The 21,891-nt window shown below is 43.5% G+C and overlaps 1 protein-coding gene across 1 annotated transcript in view; it reads left to right on the top strand.

Moving 5' to 3' along the window:
• WWTR1 (WW domain containing transcription regulator 1) overlaps positions 1 to 21,891 on the top strand; it is a 78,710-nt gene that overhangs the window by 40,604 nt on the left and 16,215 nt on the right. Inside the window, exon 2 of the mRNA XM_044288649.1 lies at positions 7,402 to 7,538. Within this exon, the coding sequence (XP_044144584.1) occupies positions 7,402 to 7,538 (137 nt within the window). The remainder of the gene's footprint in view (positions 1 to 7,401; positions 7,539 to 21,891) is intronic.

The following is a 21,891-nucleotide window of genomic DNA, read 5'->3' on the forward strand; positions in this document are numbered from 1 at the left end:
TGCTAGGGATCTCAGCAGTGGGACGCCTCTTCATTCTAGAGTACTAATTGCTTAACATAGTCACTTTACAGTGCTGCACGTTTTCCTACCTATTAGCTCTCTTTACAAAACAACAAGAAAGCTGTGCCTCTAGTGTCACCAGCTGTAAGATAGCTACCCTCTAAGTCAATGTCAGATTTTTTAAAACAGGCCTTGAGACATAATTAAGGATTACAGCTAAACCTCTACCCCATCTGCACACACCTGTTTCACGGCGGCAGCCGGAGCAGTAGAGGTAAGTAGTTTTTTTTTCTCTGATTTGAGGCCTGTTTAACATTGTGGTCCTATTAACATGGGGGTCTGATCTGAGGTCTAAATGGGGGTCTTATAAGCATAGGGAGTCTGTTTGGAGGTCTTATTAACTTTGAGGGTCTGATCTGAGGTCTGATTAACTTTGGGAGTCTGATTGTGGCTCTAAGCTGGGGTCTGATGAAATTTTTTTTTCTTATTTTCCTCCTCTAAAACCTAGGTGCGTCTTATAGGGCGAACAATACTGTATATTATTAAATGCCTTATAGTCATCTTACATACACATTCATCAACACTAGACAGAAAGTGGCCACACCCTTAAGTAAATTATACAATACATTGAAAGACATATGATATTATCGTGTCACCTGTACTGTATATACAGAACATAAACAATACATGTAGACATATAAAAATATAAATAATAGCTGCTAAAACAAACATGGATCCTGTTGTGTAAGGCTCTTTAGACATATGATATCCTTATATATCTGGAAAACCTTGACATGGACATCTGTGATTTAGGAAACCCTGCCCATGTTTATTAAAAAGTACCTGTCATTAGGATCAACCCTATGAAACCTGGTAGGGCTTATCCTGCTGATTAAAATGACACCTTTCTTGTGAAAATCAGATGTAGCGTTCCCAAGAAAAAATACTTTTTGCAAATTAGAGCTTCAGTGCACCGAGAGGTAGGGCCTGGCTCCTTGGAGCACCTCAGCTCCTCCTCTTTCCAGTGCTGGCCGTGTCCCTTGGTGCACTGAAGTCTTTATTTGCCTTGAGAATAAGGATTATAACCATCATGTATTGACTCCAGCAGTGGAAATCTGGTATTGGATAGGCAAAGTCTAGTGCTGTGCATCATAAGCCATAAATCTTCCATGGTAGAGACCTTTCACATTCCATCCGTCTGTTTCTGTCTACCCTTGTGTCTTATGTTCCACAAATTAGATTGTAGGTTTCAGCATACTCAGCTTTATTATTCTTTTTACAAAAGTATAACTAGGTCACAGGTAAGGAGTTTCTGGTTCTTCTTGACACTCCCATTGCGAACAGTTGAGCCTCTCACAATTGTGTTAATGTCACTTGAACTGTTGAAAGATATAAGCTATGTCCCAGATATACAAATATAGAATACACAGTGTACAAATAACAAAATAAGGGCTTGTACATGCAGGAGGCCATGCCATATAATGAGTACTTTGTCTACGGTACAGGTAGAACTGTTGTAAAGGCTGACGGTATCTTTTTAGTCTTTTCAGTGCATCTATGATGAAACTATTCAGTGGTGTAACCAGACTTCATGGCGTCTCAAAGCAAAATCCATTCTAAATGAACTCTCCTTTCCCCGATTAGCTGTTTGAAGTGGTCGCAGCACTTGCAGCGCTGTCTCCTTTGTAGCCCCAGTTCAGTGTAATTACAACTTCTCATCCCATTCACTTGACAAGCAGCTGTAACTACACTGCACCAGCACTGCAGAGGAGATGACGCACAGGTAAACTTTGAACAGGAAGCATCTCTCGCTCGAGTGCAACAACCACTTCAGACAGCTGATCGGCTGGCAGGGGTGGACTGGCCATAGACCCTACAGGGAAATTTCCCAGGGGGTCGATACCCCATAGGGCCCACTAAGCCCTCCTTATGACCACCAGCCGGGTACATACTAATCTGATGCTCTCAGCTTTAATTAATGTAAGACCATCAGGTACTTATGCACCTGGCCAGCCGCCACACCTAGGTGCCCATGTAAATTCACCTGTCTCACCATCCTTAGCATGGGGATACAGTTGCATACTGTGTCAAGGGGGACAGTAGTTTGTGCTGCACTGTGGTATTTGGTTCTGCTGAGCCAGTTGTTTTTGTTGCACTGTGGTATTTAGCTTTGCTGGGGCGGTATTTTTTGCTGCCCTATGGTATTGCCAGGCCAGGTCTACTTAAGTTGTCTCTGCCTACTTATGCTGGCCCTACTTGTGTTGCATCATTTTGTGTCAGTTTGGACCCCCTACAACATGAGGCCACTTTTAAGTTCCTAGTTCGTCCCTGTCGGCGGGGGGTCCTGGGAGTCAGATCTCCACCGATCTGATATTGATGACCCATCCTGAGGACCATTCATCAGTATTACGTATTACTATAATAAACACCATAATAGTCTTACTGCAAAAATAAAAAAAAGATTTTTGGTTTCTTGTTTTTATGGTCTGATTAGTCTTGCTTTCTGTTTTTATGGACTGATTAGTTTCTTTTAACTTAATGACCAGAGGAGCTGTCCTTGTACGTTGTGGTCTCTGTAGCCCTGCCAGCTTGCATTTACGCAAAACATAAACCAAGAAATCCTCCTGACTCCAGTTCAATGGAGTGCCTGGTACACCATGGACATTTACCACTACAGCGTCTATCTTTCATGTATGTGGTATAATAGTACCGTTATCTTACGTTCTCCTTTTCTGTGTTTTGTTTGTGTGGGACATTCAGGTGTGTTATGTTATGTCTTTGATGCGCTGTTTATATGGGTAGTACAGGGAGGGGGGAAAGACAAAAAATTCAGTGTAATCCCGAAAGTTAATATGGTCTACCTTTGCCTACCCTACTCATAGCCATTTCCTAAAATACTTCTATTCCCAGAATTGCTCCCTTTATGAGTGGAAGCTTTCTCTAATAACAGGGCACAGTAGTTGCTAATAATGCAGAATGTTCGGTTTCCATAAGCTACAGCCTATACCATATTCTGAATATGGGGCTACAGAGAACCTGCAGCTTTCCTGCTCTATCTTATACATTAAAGGAAGTATATTTGCAAACTTTAGTATAAAGAGTTCCCTAATATACAGGCTTAGGTTTACCAAAAAGTAATTTACATACTATTCAGGTCTGGATCTCGTTGTGCAATCTCAGTTTTTCTTTTGTTAATAGTTCACTTGGCCAAACTAGTATTGTTATTGTACTTCCCCCTGTCTGATTCATTATCTTTCATTCTCCCTGGCAGAATAGCCGGTTTTTCTTCATGTCCTAGAGGTGTGGGCAGTCTGGGTAGAGTTTCCGTCTTTTCATCAGGTTAACGTTTGCAGTCAGTCTGTTTCAGCACCTGTTGGGTAACCTCCTGCAAAACTAAGCATAAGATGAGCAGGCTGTAACAAGCCCCATCACCTCCACGGTGGCCAGCATAGTCCCAACTAATCTATTGCTCCAGAGACATTGATAAGACATAGGGAAACCTGACTTCACCTCTTTCCACACTTTCACAGTGTACTTTGGACAAATGACAATATTAGTAATTAAACTAACAAATGTTGACATAGGAGATTTTCTCCGTACATTAGATTGTAACTCAGTTCTTCAAGAAGATTTTTAAACCAACTATGTAAGACCATGCTCACAGCAGTGACTTTCCCTCTCAATTTAGTTTAAAAAAATCTGATTAATAACGCAGGATACACATAACAGTAGTTTCCATCTAAATTTAGTAAAACATGGAATAATAATGCAGGCTGTGCATAACCCTAGCTTTCCATCTAAATCATGAGGTCATGAGTAAGGGCTAAAACTGTTCATCTGCCCGAAACGCGTAGACCGATGCAACCTGTACTTGGATGTTTTAATATTGGATACTCAATAAAGTGCTTTTGGAACTCCACAAAGAAAGGCTGGACAACTCCTCTTTTTCACTTTTCATCTAAATGTAGTAAAAATATGGATTGATAATGCAGGTAGCACCCAATAGTGGATTTCCAACAACATTTTGTTAAAAAACAATTGGCTTAATAATGCAAATTGAGAAGTGGAATTACATTACCTAATATTACCATTCAGACTGGTTACTAGAAATATAGTATACATTGAGATATCTACTGCCAGTGTAAAAGTACACACTACTACTATGGTCCTAGAGCAGTGATGGATAACCTCTGGCACTCCAACTGTGGTGAAACTACGACTCTCCATTCATTTCTATGGAGTTCTGAAAACAGCTTAGGCTACTTTCACACGAGCGTTCGATCGGATCCGTTCTGAACGGATCCGATCATAATAATGCAGACGGAGGCTCCGTTCAGAACGGATCCGTCTGCATTATATTGGCATATAAAAGCTAAGTGTGAAAATAGCCTCAGTACGGATCCGTCCAGACTTTCAATGTAAAGTCAATGGGGGACGGATCCGCTTGAAGATTGAGCCATATTGTGGCATCTTCAAACGGATCCGTCCCCATTGACTTACATTGTAAGTCTGGACGGATCCGCACGCCTCCGCACGGCCAGGCGGACACCCGAACGCTGCAAGCAGCGTTCAGGTGTCCGCCTGGCCGTGCGGAGGCGAGCGGAGCGGAGGCTGAACGCCGCCAGACTGATGCAGTCTGAGCGGATCCGCATCCATTCAGACTGCATCAGGGCTGGACGGAAGCGTTCTGCTCCGCTCGTGAGCTCCTTCAAACGGAGCTCACAAGCGGACAGCAGAACGCTCGTGTGAAAGTAGCCTAAGCAAGTGTGCATCTTGGGAGTTTTACTACAGCTGGCGTGTCGGAGGTTAGCCATCACAGTCCTAGAGGTTTGGTGGACCTGTACAAGTGCTAATTCCAGATTTTGAAATTGGCACCAGAGTAAGAAGTGTTTTGATCTAAATCTCCCACTTTCAGTACTATATGATGATCTCAGGTCATGACAGGAGTTAGGAGTAATGTTCCAGTTCGTATCTTGGGGGGGTGAATGAGACCATGGTTCTACTAATCTGGGCTTGGCACTTTGCATGTAGCAAGGGCACCATGTCAGGAGGCGGCCCTTATTATTTCATTATGAGACTTACCACATTGTACATCCATGATTAACATGATCTAAAAGCAGTGGCTTGTTACATGAGGTTGTCAGACAGAAACCAGCCTGTCTCCCATTACTGTGACCAAAATATCATTCAGTTCAAGCAAAGTGAACGGGTGAGGAGGTTTCTCACACCACAGTGTTCCTGTCTCTTTCTGCCATAGTAATCCGATTTTTCGAAAAAATACAGTTAGGAGGAGATTTATCTAATTAATTCTACTCTCAATCTCAGATCTTGTCTTAATTACAGGGTGTAAGTACTAAGCTGTACTGTCAACGTAGTTAAAGGTCTCGCATTACGGAATATTTCTAAAGTTTAACTTACACAAATATCATAGATTGTAATGGTTTTGTTTTAAAGTGGTTTGATTGCACACATCTCAGAAAGGGAAATGGCACGGGTTCTAATCCTGTCATTATATCTGGTGTTCCGCAGAGTGACACATCGCTTACTCAACTGCAGTGTCAATAGATTTCCCAGCTCCTGCCTGTGCTTCTGCTGGACGGAGGGGGCGTCTCGGCGGGATTCTGGCGCACTGCAAGCTGTCAAGTGCAGGACTCAAAAATGACTCAAACCTTCACAAGTTTTTACAGTTTTGTGACATATCCATCTCTGGCTTACGCAGGGGGTGGTCAGGCTTTGAAGTGACTGAGTCATAAGATCGTCTCTATTCTCCAAGTGACAAAGCCCCTATCCTGGCACCAGTGGCCATTAGTTTGGGTGTCTGACTCTCGGCTACTGTTATCTGTAATTGCAACATGTTTGCATAACAAAAGCCTCGGACTTTTCATGTCTGCATTGCTTTCTGTTTCCTGGGGCTGCCTATACAGAGAAATAGTGATTTGTCACTAAATAAAAGCTGCAGCTCGGCAAACGATGAGAGTTCGCTCCAACATAGTGTCCTGGTAAAGAATTGAATAAAATGTATTTAATGCCTAGAGACCCAAGCTATGACCTAGAAATGCCCAAAGTTATCTAATTAGGCTACTTGCGCACATTGCGTATTTATTTGTATAAAAAAAAAAATCTGCACGAAGTCTGCACTATTTATCTTTTTTTTTTTTTTCATTTTTTTTCATTTTTTTTTGTTGCAGATTTTCCCCATTGAAGTCAGTAGGGAACTGTACTATGTATAAGGTGCAGAATCACACAAAGAATTGACATGCTGCAGAATTTAAAATCCACGCGACAGGTCAAATCCATATGGAAATTAGATTTATCTAATCTCATTCACCTTGCTGATACTGTAAAAAAACAGTGGTTTCTCCGTATGAAAATTCGCACAGAAAAAAACCTGCATGTAATCGGGATCGTGTGCAGTTACCCCAAAGGTGCATTTACATGCGCCGAGTAGCAACAGATTGTCAAGAAGGAGGAGTTCCTTTCCGACAGTCGGCTGGTAGCTCACAGTATGAGAGCGAGCAGTCGCTATTGTGATTGCATCTGCATTGTTTCTGGACAGCAGATCGCGGTTTAGATTGCCCAGAGACGATAATTTACGTGCTTGCACGAACGCATAGGACCACTGGATGAATAAGCATTTTGCTCGTTCATCGAGTGTTCTGCTGCACCTTTACACGGGCAGATTGACGGTAACGAGCATTTGCAGGAACCTTCGCTCCCGATAATCTGCCCGTCTAAATCCACCTTTAAGATCACTTAGATTCATGTGACATGAGTTGATATGTCTGTGTGTAAATTAGAAAATCACAGAGTCGTCCCCATATCTCAATGTATCAAGTTTTAAGGATACTTTCACACTAGTTTTGTGCGGATCCATCATGGACGGATCCGTTCAGATAATACAACCGTCTGCATCTGTTCTGAACGGATCAGTTTGTATTATCTTTAACATAGCCGAGACGGATCCGTCTGGAACACCATTGAAAGTCAATGGAGGACGAATCCATTTTCTATTGTGCTAGATTGTGTCAGTGAAAACGGATCCGTCCCCATTGACTTACATTATGTGCCAGGACGGATCCGTTTGGCTCAGTTTCATCTGCAAGCAGTGTTTTGGTGTCCGCCTCCAAAGCCTAATGGAGACTGAACTGATGCATTGTGAGTGGATCTTTTTCCATTCAGAATGCATTAGAATGCAAACTGATCCGTTTTGGGCCGCTTGTGAGAGCCCTGAACACATCTCACAAACGGACCCAGAAACGCCAGTGTGAAAGTAGCCTAATCCGTGTGTACAAAGTTTTTCAGCTTTGAATATATTTCTAGGACAGGTTCTTGTCTTAGAATTATTCAGTCACTTGCATATTCAGCATGACCACCATAACAGTTTTTTCTATTTTATTACAGTCACCTGGAGAAAATTACAACATGGCAAGACCCTCGGAAGACAATGACACAGCCAATGCCTCATATGAACCACCTTCCTGTCACCACTTCTACCCCAATAAGTCAAAGATCACTGGCAATGTCCCAACCCAACCTAGGTATGCTTTCCTGACATAGCCAATGTAGATGAGACATGTAATAGTTTATGATATAAGTAATTATTCCAATATATATATAAGATTATCCCATCAATTCTGGGATCTGCTCCTGTCCCCATAACTGGCCCCCTGAAATGCAGGGGAGCACACCTTGCAGGCACTACCAACCCCCCTATTCACTGCTATGGGAGTGGAGTGGAGCCAGCTTAGCAATGAATGGGGAGCTGACTATGCATCTGCGGTGCGCTTTATATTCACTTCGGAGGCCCCATTCTGGAGATAGAAGCAGGTCCCAGAGGTAGGATCCCCAGCTATCTGACGGCATTTCTTCTCAATGTCTGAGATGGATATAACCCTTTAAAAAAATTAAGTGTAAATCTGCTCATACAATACAACTGTCTTTCCCAATCAGGATTCGCAGTAACTGTGGGGTTCCTTGAGCCCTGATCAGGGGTTCTCCAGAACAGAGTGACAGCAGGACCTTTTACAATAGAGAAGCCCTGAGACCCCCCCCCCCCCTCCCGATCCCTAGAACGAGGGAAGATTAGCACTTACATAGCACTCTCTCCTCGCTGCTGAGAGTGTGCTATGCGCACACTTTTCTCCCCTCGTTCTAGGGATCAGTGGTGATCTCGGTGCTCCTACCCCCATCAATCTAAAATTTTGATATGTCTCTGTGACATATCAAAAGGTTTTTGACCCTTTAATATTTTGAATCACTGCACTTTAGATAACCAATGGACACCTACAGTGGGTTAGACAGCCTCCATTCTAAAATGATCATTACTCAGTCAGAGATCTTCTTGGGGGGTGATTGTATGTGATAGAGAGCACCTCTGATCTTCAAACATCCTCCCGTCCAGACAAAATGCATTTAGTCTTTCATCCTAAACACGTCACTTGACTACACGATCAATGAATGCTGTCCTGTATATTGATATAATCCAATAAGCAGCCATTACAAAGTAACCCATAATTCTTGGGCTGGTTGATTTGTCTCCTGGTTTTGGACTGTTGGAGAAAGTGGTTTAATAAGTCCATGGCCTGCATCTGTTTATAGGTTTCCAGTCAGATGTCACATACTTAACCATACATAAATTTTCAATTGCGTTCGAGCCAAGGCGAGCCTTGCCAACATCCTAGCAGACTTTTCAAGAAAATAATGAAAAATGCAGAGCGAGTTAAACTAATTTCTTGGCTGACACCCTAGGACCCACTTTGAACTGCTCCATCTTGAAAGAAATGGCAGTCTACACCTATGTCTTTATCCTTCAGATTCTCTTCGTAGTCTTGGAATTGAAACATATCTTTCTTTTGAAGGTCTGCCATCTCCTGGCGCAGAGCTTTAAGCATCCAGAGATTTATTCCCGGGTCTCTAGGTTTAATCGGGAACATGTGTGTCTGTAGCTGAAGAACTTATTTATTACATGGAAAATGTAGTGTGCTTTGTACAGTCTGCTCCTGGCTTGCACTAGATCTTGGCTTTCTTTGAGTATACAAAAGCACTTCTAAACATTTTTATCAAAATAATATGAATGTGACTAAGCAATTCCACATCCTAACATGACTGTGAGCAAATACAAACCTCAGGGGAGAGGTCACGTAATCTTCAGAGAGTTTACCCTAAGCCGTGAAGCCTGCTTTCTTCCCGTTTGTTTGCTTCTTTCTTCGGCAAGTTGAGCATTGCCTGTTTATTCCAAACCCCATCTGTTAGAAATTAGGTGAAGTTAATTCTGGCTATCAGTAATGACTCAAAGTGACGACACTGCCGCTTTGTCATATTTGGATGGTAGAATGCCAGGTTAAGTGTTGTTTTATTAGAAGTGGACCTGCAGAGTCAAAGTGAAAAACAAAGACATGATACTTTCTGGAGCGTGAGGGAAAGACTCCACAGTAAACGGCAGTAATGTGAGGTCTGGGGAGCCGCGTGTTAGAGGAGTCACATTTTAGTACAGTTCTTTGCAGTTGTTTATATCAGTTGGTCCTGAGATTGGTGAGTGATCCCATTCCACATTCCACTCTTGAACATTATAAAAGTGAGTAATGCCATGCTTCATCTCGGAATGGTCTCTGTGTGGATGATCTGTGGAAGACAAACAAGGAGTGTCTCTGGCCCGTGGCATCATTACGACATGTTATATTACAAGTTTAATTGTTGTAATGGAGATCATAATGCAAAAATGTTCTGAAGTGCGAGGCTCCAAGAGCTGTCCAGTGGGTTGATGTAATGCTGATGCTTTAGACCAGGGGTGCACAAACTGCGGCCCGGGGGCCACATGCGGCCCTCGATACCATTCTTTGAGGCCCCCAACCATCTGGTAACAGATTTGTATGCCTATGTCTAGTGTCAGCTCACATGTATCTTTCATGTATTTTCCTATTAGATGAGAGTACTAGAAGTGTAACCAGACATTAATGATATATACTGTATGTTTAATATGCCATAAATACAGTATTTCAGTTGGTAATACCTCCTTTAAGTTATATTTTCGGCCCTTGGAATTGGTTCAGGCTGACAATGTGGCCCCCAACCAGAAAAGGTTGGGCACCCCTGCTTTAGACCCTGTTTCAGTATGGAGATTGCACCATTGAAATTGGCTATAAAGTGATTTCATCACCAGTTTTATGACGCCCTAACTAATAAACCAGGCACATAGCCTAGTAGGGTTGATCATGCTGATAAAATGATACCCTTATGACTATTCATGGTTCCATTGCTGAGAAAAATGCATTTTTATTTATATGCAAATGACCTAACTGGAACACCGAGGTTCTGGCCAGAGCCCTTGAAGCACCAGTTTGTTACACCCCTTCAGCTTCTGCCCATCCCCACTTCCCCTGGATTGACAGGGCTAGGCATCTCATCTAGCCCTGTCTTCTTGTGCCTGTGTCATAAATTCCTGTCTTGACTCTTTCTGCCTCCTGCTACGCTCCAAGCGCCAAGACCTATTATCTCATTCCTGTTCTGTGTCTCCCCATCTCAGTGCTTGCTTAGTTGGAATCTGCATTGCTTAGAGAGCAGCAGGAGATGCACGGAGACCAGGAGATACAGCGCAGGTGCGAAATGAGAGGCCTCAGCACTTGGAGTGTTGGAGACCCACTGAGCAAGCACCAAGTCTGAAAGATATGGTGCAGGCACAAAATGTCTAACCCTGTGATTCCAGGGGAAAGTGAGAAGAAAGTGAAGCTGAAGGGATGTAACAAACTTGTGCTCCAAGGGCATGCTGAGACTTGTAGTTTAAAGGGCTTCTGTAACCCCCCATTGTGCAATTTTCATTAGCCGACATTAGCTATTTACTAATGTCAGCTGAGTGCAATCATACATTTCCTACCTTTGTCATACTTTTATCATATGCAAATTTCTTCACTACCAGCAAGTTGGGTGTGTACTTGCTGGTAGCTGACGCATCTGCCGCTTCTAGACACGTCCCATCTCCTCTTATTAGACAGGGCCAGCGAGCGCTCTTCTCCTCCCGCTGGCCCCGTCTGCTGCTGAATTCCTGTGCCTGCGCTGTAACGTTCATCGATCGGCGCAGGCGTACTGAGTGAAGGACGCGCGCTTGCCAGCTCCTTCCTCAGTGTGCCTGCGCCGATTACGTCACACTACACTCGGAAGAGAAGACTGCCGGCATTAGCGATAATCGGCAGTCTTCTCTTCCGGGTGTAGTGTGACCTAATCAGCACAGGTGCACTGAGGAAGGAGCTGGAAAGCGCTCGTCCTTCACTCAGTACGCCTGCGCCGATCGAGGAACGTTACGGCGCAGGCACGGGTATTCAGCAGCAGACCGGGCCAGCGGGAGGAGGAGAGTGCTCGCTGGCCCTGTCTATCAAGAGGGGATGGGGCGTGTCTAGAAGCGGCAGATGCGTCGGCTACCAGCAAGTACACACCCAACTTGCTGGTAGTGAAGAAATTTGCATATGATAAAAGTATGATTTTTACAAGAAATAAGCCACAGACAAAGGTAGGACATGTATGATTGCACTCAGATGACATTAGCAAAATTGCACAATGGGGGGTGACAGAAGCCCTTTAACAACAGCTGTATGCCGAAGGTACTATTCAAAATGTAACAGCAAAAGGAGGAACCAGCTCGCCAGTGAAATGCCTAACCTGGGACCACACCTCCAGGCAAGCAGTTGGATGCTACGGCTCTCACTCAGAGCAGGAGGAAGGGGCTATGAAGTAATCATGCAAGAGTAGAGCCTGGCAGAATAAAAGTTCATATTTACACTACTCCTGATAATAAAAAACTCAGCAAAAAGTATGCCCTGCTCTCCCCAGCCCCTACCTAGTGCTGTCAACAGTTTAGCATGGTCAAAACTGCTGACCGATTCCCTTTAAGTTGCCTGTCTAATGTCTCCATATAGACAAGATCTTGTGCCCATTTATTAAATGGAATAGACTTTATTAATAAGTGAATATTATTTTAAAAAACCAGGGATAGTTTAGTAGCAATCCAGATGTGCAGATTTATTAATACATTTGAGCAGTGTTAGCGGTCAGGTATTGCACCTGCTACATTTTATCGGAAACGAAGTGGTCAGGAAACCCCTAAACAATGAGCAGTTTCAGTGAGTGGCCCTGAAAGCTATAAACACATGCAGCAGACTTTTCCATATCCTGCTGCTCGGAGGAGGAGAATGCCTATTGTTTAAAGAGGATATCATGAAATAATGGTTATGTTGGCTTCATCGACTGCTAGATAAAAATGGAAAATCTCGTTTTTATTTTCCCACCTTTCTACTTATCATTTCCAGCACCAGTTGCCAGATTTCTATTCAATATATTTATTTTGTGTCTGCCTGCGAAATCTGCTGGGTACTGCCTGGCTTGTCCCCAGCAAAGACGTCCAAACACCCCAACCCCAGAGACAAAATGAAAACAAGGGAAATAGGATTGTGCTGACTTTGTAAAGGGAATTTCTAGATTTATGCAATTAAAACTTTACCATGGTACAATAAAAAGGCAGGCAGCCGTCTAGTACAATTTGTGGTAACGTTTTCCCACCATATTCTAGACCTCTGCTTGTTGTCAGAGAATCAAATTTTTTATTTTTTTCTTGTTTACAATTAGAAGATGGTAACCCAACCTGATCATGTCTGGTCGACATGGGTGCACCAGTGTCAGGTTTTTGAGGGTGAGACCGGACCATGCAGCATGCAACAGAGGCCCAAGCCACAACCACCTGCTTTGGCCAATGGCAGGCGATTTTGCTGCACCATCTGGTTTTGCCCTTAATGTAAGCAAGAATGTGTCCCTTCATTCACTGCAAGCAAAGAGCTTAAAGATGGTGAGGAATTGAAACGTAAATTATTTTATAATAATATAGTACATAATATAATACAGAATTTTTTGCAAAGAAGAAAAGCCCTGTAAATTTCCTTTATTACTGGTCATGTAGTCATGTACATGAGGCTTGTTCACCCTTGTGGGACCTTTCTGTCAGACCTCCACACGTCACTGGACCTGCAGGGGGAATCATATTTACCTGCCCCCCTGCCGCTAGGTTCCAGCTGCTTCGGCCCCTCGCCACCAGTGCCACTTGTCCCCCATGCGTCACGTGATCTAGTGACATGAAGCATGGGGAAATATCACTGCTTTGATCCTGGATGAATAAAACCTTTTGATCCTGGATGAATTAATTTTCTGTCCTGTGCGCTCAATATCTGGAGGCATACTGTAACGTGCAGGAAGTTCAGGGTTCTGTGGGAGTGAATGCGCTTTCACATCCTTCAGTAAGAGCATCTGAAGCCATCCCTAGTTTGTATTGTGATTATTTATAGCAAAGATATTAGGTTTTCACCAAAACAAGACCAGGACCCTCAGAAACATCATTTCCTGCGCAGGATTTCCCCTCTGACTGCTAAATCTGGCCCTGTACACTACTAGCTATGTACATGCAAGAGCCGCAGCCATCGGGACCTTCACAGAATTATACACTAGAGCTGCTTTACACTTCTTGTGGCTCTGCCCAGCAGTTTCAGCAATGACCTTAAACTGACGCCACTTCAGAGAGATATTATGGAACTGTATATTTAATATGTCAGAATGTCTTCTATACATTTCATGAACAAAAACCCTTTGGGTGCAGTGTGCCCTTGTCAGCAAGAGGGTAGGACTGGCATATACACCCGATTGCAGGTTCCTTTGCTATTATGGTAGCACCTGCGTCCTGAAATGTACCATATAGTGCAGACACGGCCAACCTGTGGCTCTCCAGCTGTTGTAAAACGACAACTCCCACCATGCACTGCTGTAGACTGATTGCTGTAGACTGCCTGGGCATGATGGGAGTTGTAGTTTTGCAACAGCTGGAGAGCCTCAGGTTGGCCATCCCTGATATAGTGTATTATTTACAGAGATGACATTTTCTGTACTTTTGTCATATATTGCTACAGTATCATCCCTATTACTGGTATCATCAGAATAGTAAAGTATTGTTGTAAATGGAATAAAATATTCCATTATAGCTAATTGTTTTCTTTTATTTCCATATGCTTTCATGATGCCTTTACTGGTAAGTAATATTTACTTCTCAATATATGTCGTCTTTCACTGTAGGTTCTGCTAGTGGAACTTTTAGGGGTATATAAGATTAGAAACCAACATGACTGCTTTCTTAAAGTAACAGTGCCACTTTTGTCCATGGGTGGCATGTAGTATTGCAGCTGTGTCCCATTCACCTAAAGGGGTTATCCAAGACTATTAAATGTCCCCCATATGCCTAGGCCCTTCACAGTGAATATACTTACCTGGCTCCCCGCGCCGCTCCTGGTCCCTTGGCTGCAGCTTCTCCCCGTGCGTGGATGAAAACATCCGTTTTTGGCGGAGAGCAGCCAATGGCAGATGGGGATGAGGCTCGCCTGCCATTGGCTGCCCCCCCCCCTTCCCCAACACCAGATGTTTTCATCCGCGCACGGGGAGAAGCAGCAACGGCGGTGTGGGGACCAGGAGTGGCACGGGGAGCCAGGTAAGTATATTCACTGTGAGAGGCCCAGGCATATGGGGGACATTTAATAGTCTTGGATAACCCCTTTAAATGAGGGTGAGCTATACACAGACAAAAGAGGCGTTGTTTCTGAAAGAGAGCAGCCATGTTTATTTTTAAAAAATTAGAAAAAAATTCCATTCATCCGGTACTGGGCATGGTCACCTGTCATTCCCTTGTGGCAAAATTCTAAACTCCTGAAGCTACTACACCTTACTGACTACAAATGTTGGCCTCAGAGGGATATGAAAGGGGCTTTCCGGTTATAATTATATTTTAAGCAATGCTCTCAGCCTGCCTCCTGAAAAGGAAGACTCATACTTACCACATCACTCCAGTCTCTCCATCTGCCGGTCAAGCCACAGTTTACATCCGGCTGGGTATGGGCATGATCACATGCACTGCTCCAGCCAATGACTGGCTTCAGCGGTGATGTGGCCACAAGCAGCTTGTCACTGCTGAAGCCCCAATCATTGGCTGGAGTGTTGCATGTGACCATGCCTATTCACCAACAGTATGGAGACCGGAAGATAGAGAGCAGAGGCAGCGCAGAGGACCGGCGTGATGCAAAGCTGGTAAGTATGAATCTTCTTTCTCAGGAGCCAGGCTGGGGGCATTACCTAAAATATAATTATAACTGGAAAATCCCTTTTTTAGAACATTTGCAGACCTGAAGGCAACAGTCTTGCCTTTTTTGATACTTTCAGTCAAGGCATGCTTGTGAGGCATGATTTGGCAAGTGTCCTCTTCTAAGGTTCTTATCCCTAAGCTTCGCTCTCCCTTGAGTGGATCCTTCAAGTGCTGGAAGACAGGCATTCCGACCTTGGAGGCTCATCGTGAAAAGGAGTTGGCCTCTTGTTGGCGCTCCACAGTGATTAGTGCTAGAGATCAATTGATCCAAGCAAAGTGGTTGCACAGAGTATACTTTACTTTCATCTGCTTGGTCCAGATGCGTAAACTTACTAGCGACATATGTAGCAGTTGTGGTAGAGGAAGGGGTACTTTTAACCATGTTTATTCTTCATCTCACACAACCTCTTTAATGTTGCTATCACCATTATATCACTGGATGATTGCCCTGGTTTCTTAGCATCGGAAACAATCATAACGTTGTGAAAAAAGCTTAGCAGTATCAGTTATCGGATCATTTTCAGGCAAAGCCTTGGTATGTGAGGTCAGGTACTTGGTATGGCATCTCCCCATTCTGATGTAACCATTGTGCTGGAGATGACTTGCGAAGCCATATGCTTTGACCAGATGAATTTGGTATCTGTTCAGACATATAATCCTGCAGAAGTCTTCTGGGCAGTTTGTTTCCAGGCATGCACCAATGATCACATTTATTTCACTAGGGTCATTTTAGTGCAGCTTGAGGCCCCTTAAAACTGACAGTGCAGCTCTTCGACCTAAACGATTGTTCCCCCTAATTTCGACTGTAGTTCAGATTCTAACCAGCAGTGTAAGGAGACTTAGTGGCAATGCTCCACGGGAAAATAATATGCAAAGAGTTATCTTCCCGAGAAAGAGAACAGTCTCCCTTTTGCATTTGGATATGTTTGGCTATTTCTTGTCATGTTCAAAACCTTATTAAAAGGATGGAAATTAAAGGGGTTTTCCAGATGTTTAAAAGTAATGACCTGTCCAGACGATATCAGGAGACCATAACACTCGCAGTTTTACCAAGCACATCACATGTCCATTGGATAGCAACCGTGAAGATGTATCCCAACGATAGGCCATCAATATCAAAATCTGATACAACCTCTTTAACTCATAGGAACAGAAGGTGGCACTAGGGAGACCGATCTTTCTCTGGTAGATTAAATTTGCACTATATATAATATTTCATCAAAAACGTATTACTGTCATCACATTTTCAGTGGGTAACCGTGCCCATATCACCTACTGGTGCCATGACCCATTAAAATAGATGCCTATTTACCTTGTAGCACCAATACACTATACTCAGTATCCGGCACACACTCATAATGCATAGTGGGACTTTTTACTTCATAGACCTTGATCTAGAAGACCACTGTGATATGGAAAGCACTCTTTATTTAGCAGGTGTGGGTTGCATATGTATATAGCATATATACATAGATCACTGTGTATATGTGCTGTACATACAGTCCCTACAACCAGACTATACGGACTATCCCGTCTTATCCTCATAAAAATGTGTTAACACGAGACATGCTCCTGTGTTGCACACCGTTTTACAAGAAAGCTTTTAACCTTTATAGGAATTCATATGACCATGCGTCATATAAGGGAAACTCGGAGGCAGACAACTCAGTGTTTGCTGTCCCCCACCACCACCACCACCAACATGCCTGCAGCTTACTTCTTCTTAGTAATAATTGTAACATTTTCTTTCAAGTTTTCTTGCATGGATACGTAACATTCCTGGTGGTCTAGGGTAGTAAAGGGGTTAATAGTAATATCCCTAGTGGTCTAGAGTAGTAAAGGTGGGCTCTGTGATTGGTTGACTGGGATGAATCAGGGTCTGTGTAATCCATAACACATTGTGAGCAGAGGAAACGGATGAAAGAAGCAGATCTGTTGTTTTGAAACGCCTTGTAGACGGAGGACCCTCATGACCCTCTGTGAAGCTGAATCTGCTGCACAGTTTATATGTCTGCCCTTAGGAAAACTATAATGGTATACATTATAAACACAATCGTAACTAGACCACAGTGAACTCAGAGATCAGCTTAGACAGTGATGGCTAACCTCCAGCACTCCAGCTGTGGCCAAACTACGACTCCCAGCATGCTCCATTCATTTCTATGGAGTTCTGAGAACAGCCAAGCAAGTGTACATCTTGGGGGTTGTAGTTTTACCACCGCTGGTTAGCCATCACAGACTTAGAACAACTTCTTATTCAATTGCTGAACATTTTCTAGTCAATTTCAGCCAGATCCATCATCGTCTATGGAGGAACCAGGTTAGATTTTTTTTCTTGATTCATATCTCAAACATATACATTATATTATGAGATGTCATTTTAGCTATCTAAGGATTGCGTCTTGTGTAACAAGGTAGCTACCAGAACAAATTTCATTCCAAAAAACACCAAAAGTTACATTTACTTGTCTTCTTCTGGAAAACTAATGTTGTTTCTTGGAAATCTGTGCCACATACTTTGCTGGCAGAGACAACTGAGGGGGAATGGAGACCAAGCTCTAGTTTCTCTCATCTGCAATGAAATGTGTTGTAAAAAATGAAGTTTTTCTGTCCATAAAACCACAGAGATATGTTTTCCATCAGGCTCTCTGCCGTCTGACACCTGACATTGGATAGTCCTTATAAGTTAACGTGAAGACAAACAAATGGTGGGTAGGAGGGGATAAAATGGCTCTCAGCTGGATTTAGTTTGCTGACACAAGCAGAATGAGCCCTTGGTTGAAGGCAATCTGTCAGGTTAGCACCTGGCTATAGATCATCTCCTCAATAAAACTGCTGCTGACTGCTCAGATAAAATACGACTTTTATTCCATCATTTGCAGAGTGAGTTTCAGAATTGACACTTTTATAAAAGTCTTATCACATTTCACTTTGACTGTATGAAGACAAAACAGTAAAATATGGAAATGATGACAATATAGAATAGTATTACACTCTTACAAATCAAAAATGTAATCAAATGCCATCACATTAAAGGGGTCTCATCTTAGACATTGGTGGCATATCGCTAGGAGAAGGGATTGGCAACCTTTGGCACTCCAGCTGCTGTGAAACTACAACTCCCAGCATGTACACTTACTTGGCTGTTCTTGTAACTCTTATAGAAGTGAAAAGAGGAGTCTGGGAGTTGTAGTCTCTGAACAGCTGGAGTGCCAGAGGTTTCTGATCCCTGTGCTAGGATATGCCACCAATGTCAGATAGATGCAGGTCCCAGCATGCTCAACTAAATCCCATAGAAATGAATGTAAAGTGCACCGCACAAGCGTGGCCACCACTACATTCACTTCTATGGACTGGCAGAAAAAGCCGAGCCAGGGCTTGCCTATTTTTGGCAGTCCGATACAATGAATGGATGGCAGCTGCGCATAGCTGGCTGCTCTCCGCTCACTTTATGGGTTCAGTTCTGGAGAAAGATGTGGGTCCCAGAGATATGCCACCAATGTCTAAGATGAGACAACCCCGTTAGCATGGCAGCCTGCAACATTTCTGAACGTGCAAGAAGGAAGAATCAATCGGTTCCCTGTCTGGTGCTGGTTCATTATCCTATTTCAACATTGAGGTGATAGATCAGAGTGTCACAGATGACACACATTTCCTTTAGTGGATCATTGATTTCAAAGTAGAAAAACACAGATGGAAAAATTTACAGGTGAAAAGCATTCCTCCTTTCATTGAAGTCAATGGGACATTGGATTTAGGTTTTGTACTAAATACATTAAAGGGATATTTGGATCACTGAAATGTATAGTGTATAAAGGCAAACAGAGAATATATGAACTATTGCTATATTCACTATATAAAATGAATGTGAAGTATTTGCAAATATATTTTGATTAAAATCATATATGCCCATCCACCACATCTAGGTGACCTCCTCCTGGATGGGAAACTATATATCACTTTCTGGCCTCTGATTTAGAAAGAGCAAGCTCCACATGTATACTGAACCTGCTCTCTTTGTACCAGTAGCCTCCAGTAAATTCAGGGAGAGCAGACGAGAGCCACATTTACTGCACTAATTAAAAACAGGATGGGTTAGTTAGAAGTGCGTGACCAAAAATGAGACAGCCACCCCTTCCAAATGCATGTGGCAGACAAGAGACAGCGTCGGCGCATCCTGTAAAATGAAGTGAATGCGCAACATCACTCTGCAAGCATAACTCTGCTAATATAACAAATTAATGTATGGTGTATATTCTGAGACCCTGGTCTGTCTAGAAAACAGGGATCCTGTAACTCCCGCTGTGCCATGCAAAATGGCCTATGGAGGTCAATAAAAGTGGGCGAAGGATGTATGTGCAGACTGGGCATGCACTGAGTAGACAACCAATGCACCCCTAATGAAGTCCTTTCAGTGAACTTTCCATGTGTTGTTATTTTTACAAAGGTTTTTTTTTTTTTTTTTTTTTAAATCTTTCCAGGCTGCAATTTAAATATCTGGGCACTCCCTTAGATATAGTTTCAAATACAAGACAAATATGTGGCTAGGATTAGCCAAGGATCGGATTGTATGCATTTTGAGTGGGTGGCCTTGGGACACGCAAAGTGTTTGTGCCGAGAGGTAACTCTAGCCCATCAGCTTGTGTAAATGAATGCATTAAGTTCTATTCTAGCTTGAGTACATAATTATCATTACTTGCCGTATCACAAAGCGCCCTCTGGTCTTTGCCTGCCAAAACTTTATTAATCAGCAAAATGTTTGTTTTTGCTTTACTTGTCAGTGCATGCCTTTTGAATATCGTGTGCACATCCTATTTTCACCGGGCAGCCTTGTTTACATGTGCAGTATATGGGAGTATTTTGGTTTATTTCTATTGATTTATCATACTTTTAGCTAAAAGGACTCATTACCACTTCTGACATGTCTATTTTAGTAAATGCTTATATTGTTCATGAAATAAGAGTTCTGGAGCATCTTTTCCTAAGTCTCAGCTTTGTGTCCTTCCTCTGTAATTCTTTCTAGAAGTTTATGAGTAAATTGTCAACTGGGTGTTAACATCCCCCTACATAATCTGACTCTGTCATCACAAATTGGGCAATATCTACACACCCATAAATAGTAACACCCGCATGTCTATTTATTCATACAGAAATAACAGAAGAACCATACAATGAGTTATAAAAAATATTCCTGAATTGTTATATTATAGGAAATACAATTATCTACTAAAATCGACAGATCAGGAGGGGTGGCTGGCTCTCTTCAGGCTGTACTCAGACTAGAACTTCATGGGTTTCTTTCAGGAATAGTTATAGTACCTTCAGTCATATGTTTAGTAGCATCAGCATTCTCATTACTGGTAGTTCCCTAAAATTAAAAATATGACCGTAAATTAGCTTTCAAATACTTTGATTAAATCTGATACCATCAGAGCTAAAAATTGATCATATATTTTAACTCTAGCACCCCCTTCTCACAATGTTACTCATCAGGCTAAGGCCTCATGCACACGACCGTTGTGTGCATCCGTGGCCGTTGTGCCGTTTTCCGTTTTTTTTCACGGACCCATTGACTTTCAATGGGTCAGTGGAAAAATCGGAAAATGCACCGTTTGGCAGCCGCATCCGTGAGCCGTGTTTCCTGGCCGTGAAAAAAATATGACCTGTCCTATTTTTTTCACGGCCAACGGTTCACGGGCCCATTCAAGTCAATGGGTCCGTGAAAGAACACGGATGCACACAAGATTGGCATCCGTGTCCGTGATCCGTGGCCGTAGGTTTTAGTTTCATACAGACGGATCCGAAGATCCGTCTGCATAAAAGCTTTTTCAGAGCTGAGTTTTCACTTCGTGAAAACTCAGATCCGACAGTATATTCTAACACAGAGGCGTTCCCATGGTGATGGGACGCTTCTAGTTAGAATACACTACAAACTGTGTACAAGACTGCCCCCTGCTGCCTGGCAGCACCCGATCTCTTACAGGGGGATATGATAGTACAATTAACCCCATCAGGTGCGGCACCTGAAGGGGTTAATTGTACTATCATATCCCCCTGTAAGAGATCAGGGCTGCCAGGCAGCAGGGGGCAGACCCCCCCCCCCCTCCCCAGTTTGAATATCATTGTGCGGCCCCCCCTCCCCTGTTGTTAACTCGTTGGTGGCCAGTGTGCGCACCCCCCTCCCTCCCTCTATTGTTTTAATACATTGGGGCCAGTGTGCGCAGCCCCCCCCCCAACCCCCCCTCCCTCCCTCTATTGTTTTAATACATTGGGGCCAGTGTGCGCACCCCCCCAACCCCCCCCCCCCTCCCTCCCTCTATTGTAATAATAGCATTGGGGCCAGTGTGCGTCCCCCCCCCCCCCCCCCCCCCCGCGATCATCGGTGGCAGCGGAGTAGAAGATTTTCATACTTACCTGGCTGCTGGCTGCTGCGATGTCTGCGTCCGGCCGGGAGCTCCTCCTACTGGTAAGTGACAGCAATGCGCCGCACAGACCTGTCACTTACCAGTAGGAGGAGCTCCCGGCCGGACACAGAGATCGCAGCAGCCAGCAGCCAGGTAAGTATGAATCTTCTACTCCGCTGCCACCGATGATCGGGGGGGGGGGTTGGCGCACACTGGCCCCAATGCTATTATTACAATAGAGGGAGGGAGGGGGGGGGTTGGGGGGGTTGGCGCACACTGGCCCCAATGCTATTATTACAATAGAGGGAGGGGGGGCGCGCACACTGGCCC

This window comes from Bufo gargarizans, chromosome 4, assembly GCF_014858855.1.
Source record: "Bufo gargarizans isolate SCDJY-AF-19 chromosome 4, ASM1485885v1, whole genome shotgun sequence".
In the NCBI taxonomy this organism is placed as follows: domain Eukaryota; kingdom Metazoa; phylum Chordata; class Amphibia; order Anura; family Bufonidae; genus Bufo; species Bufo gargarizans.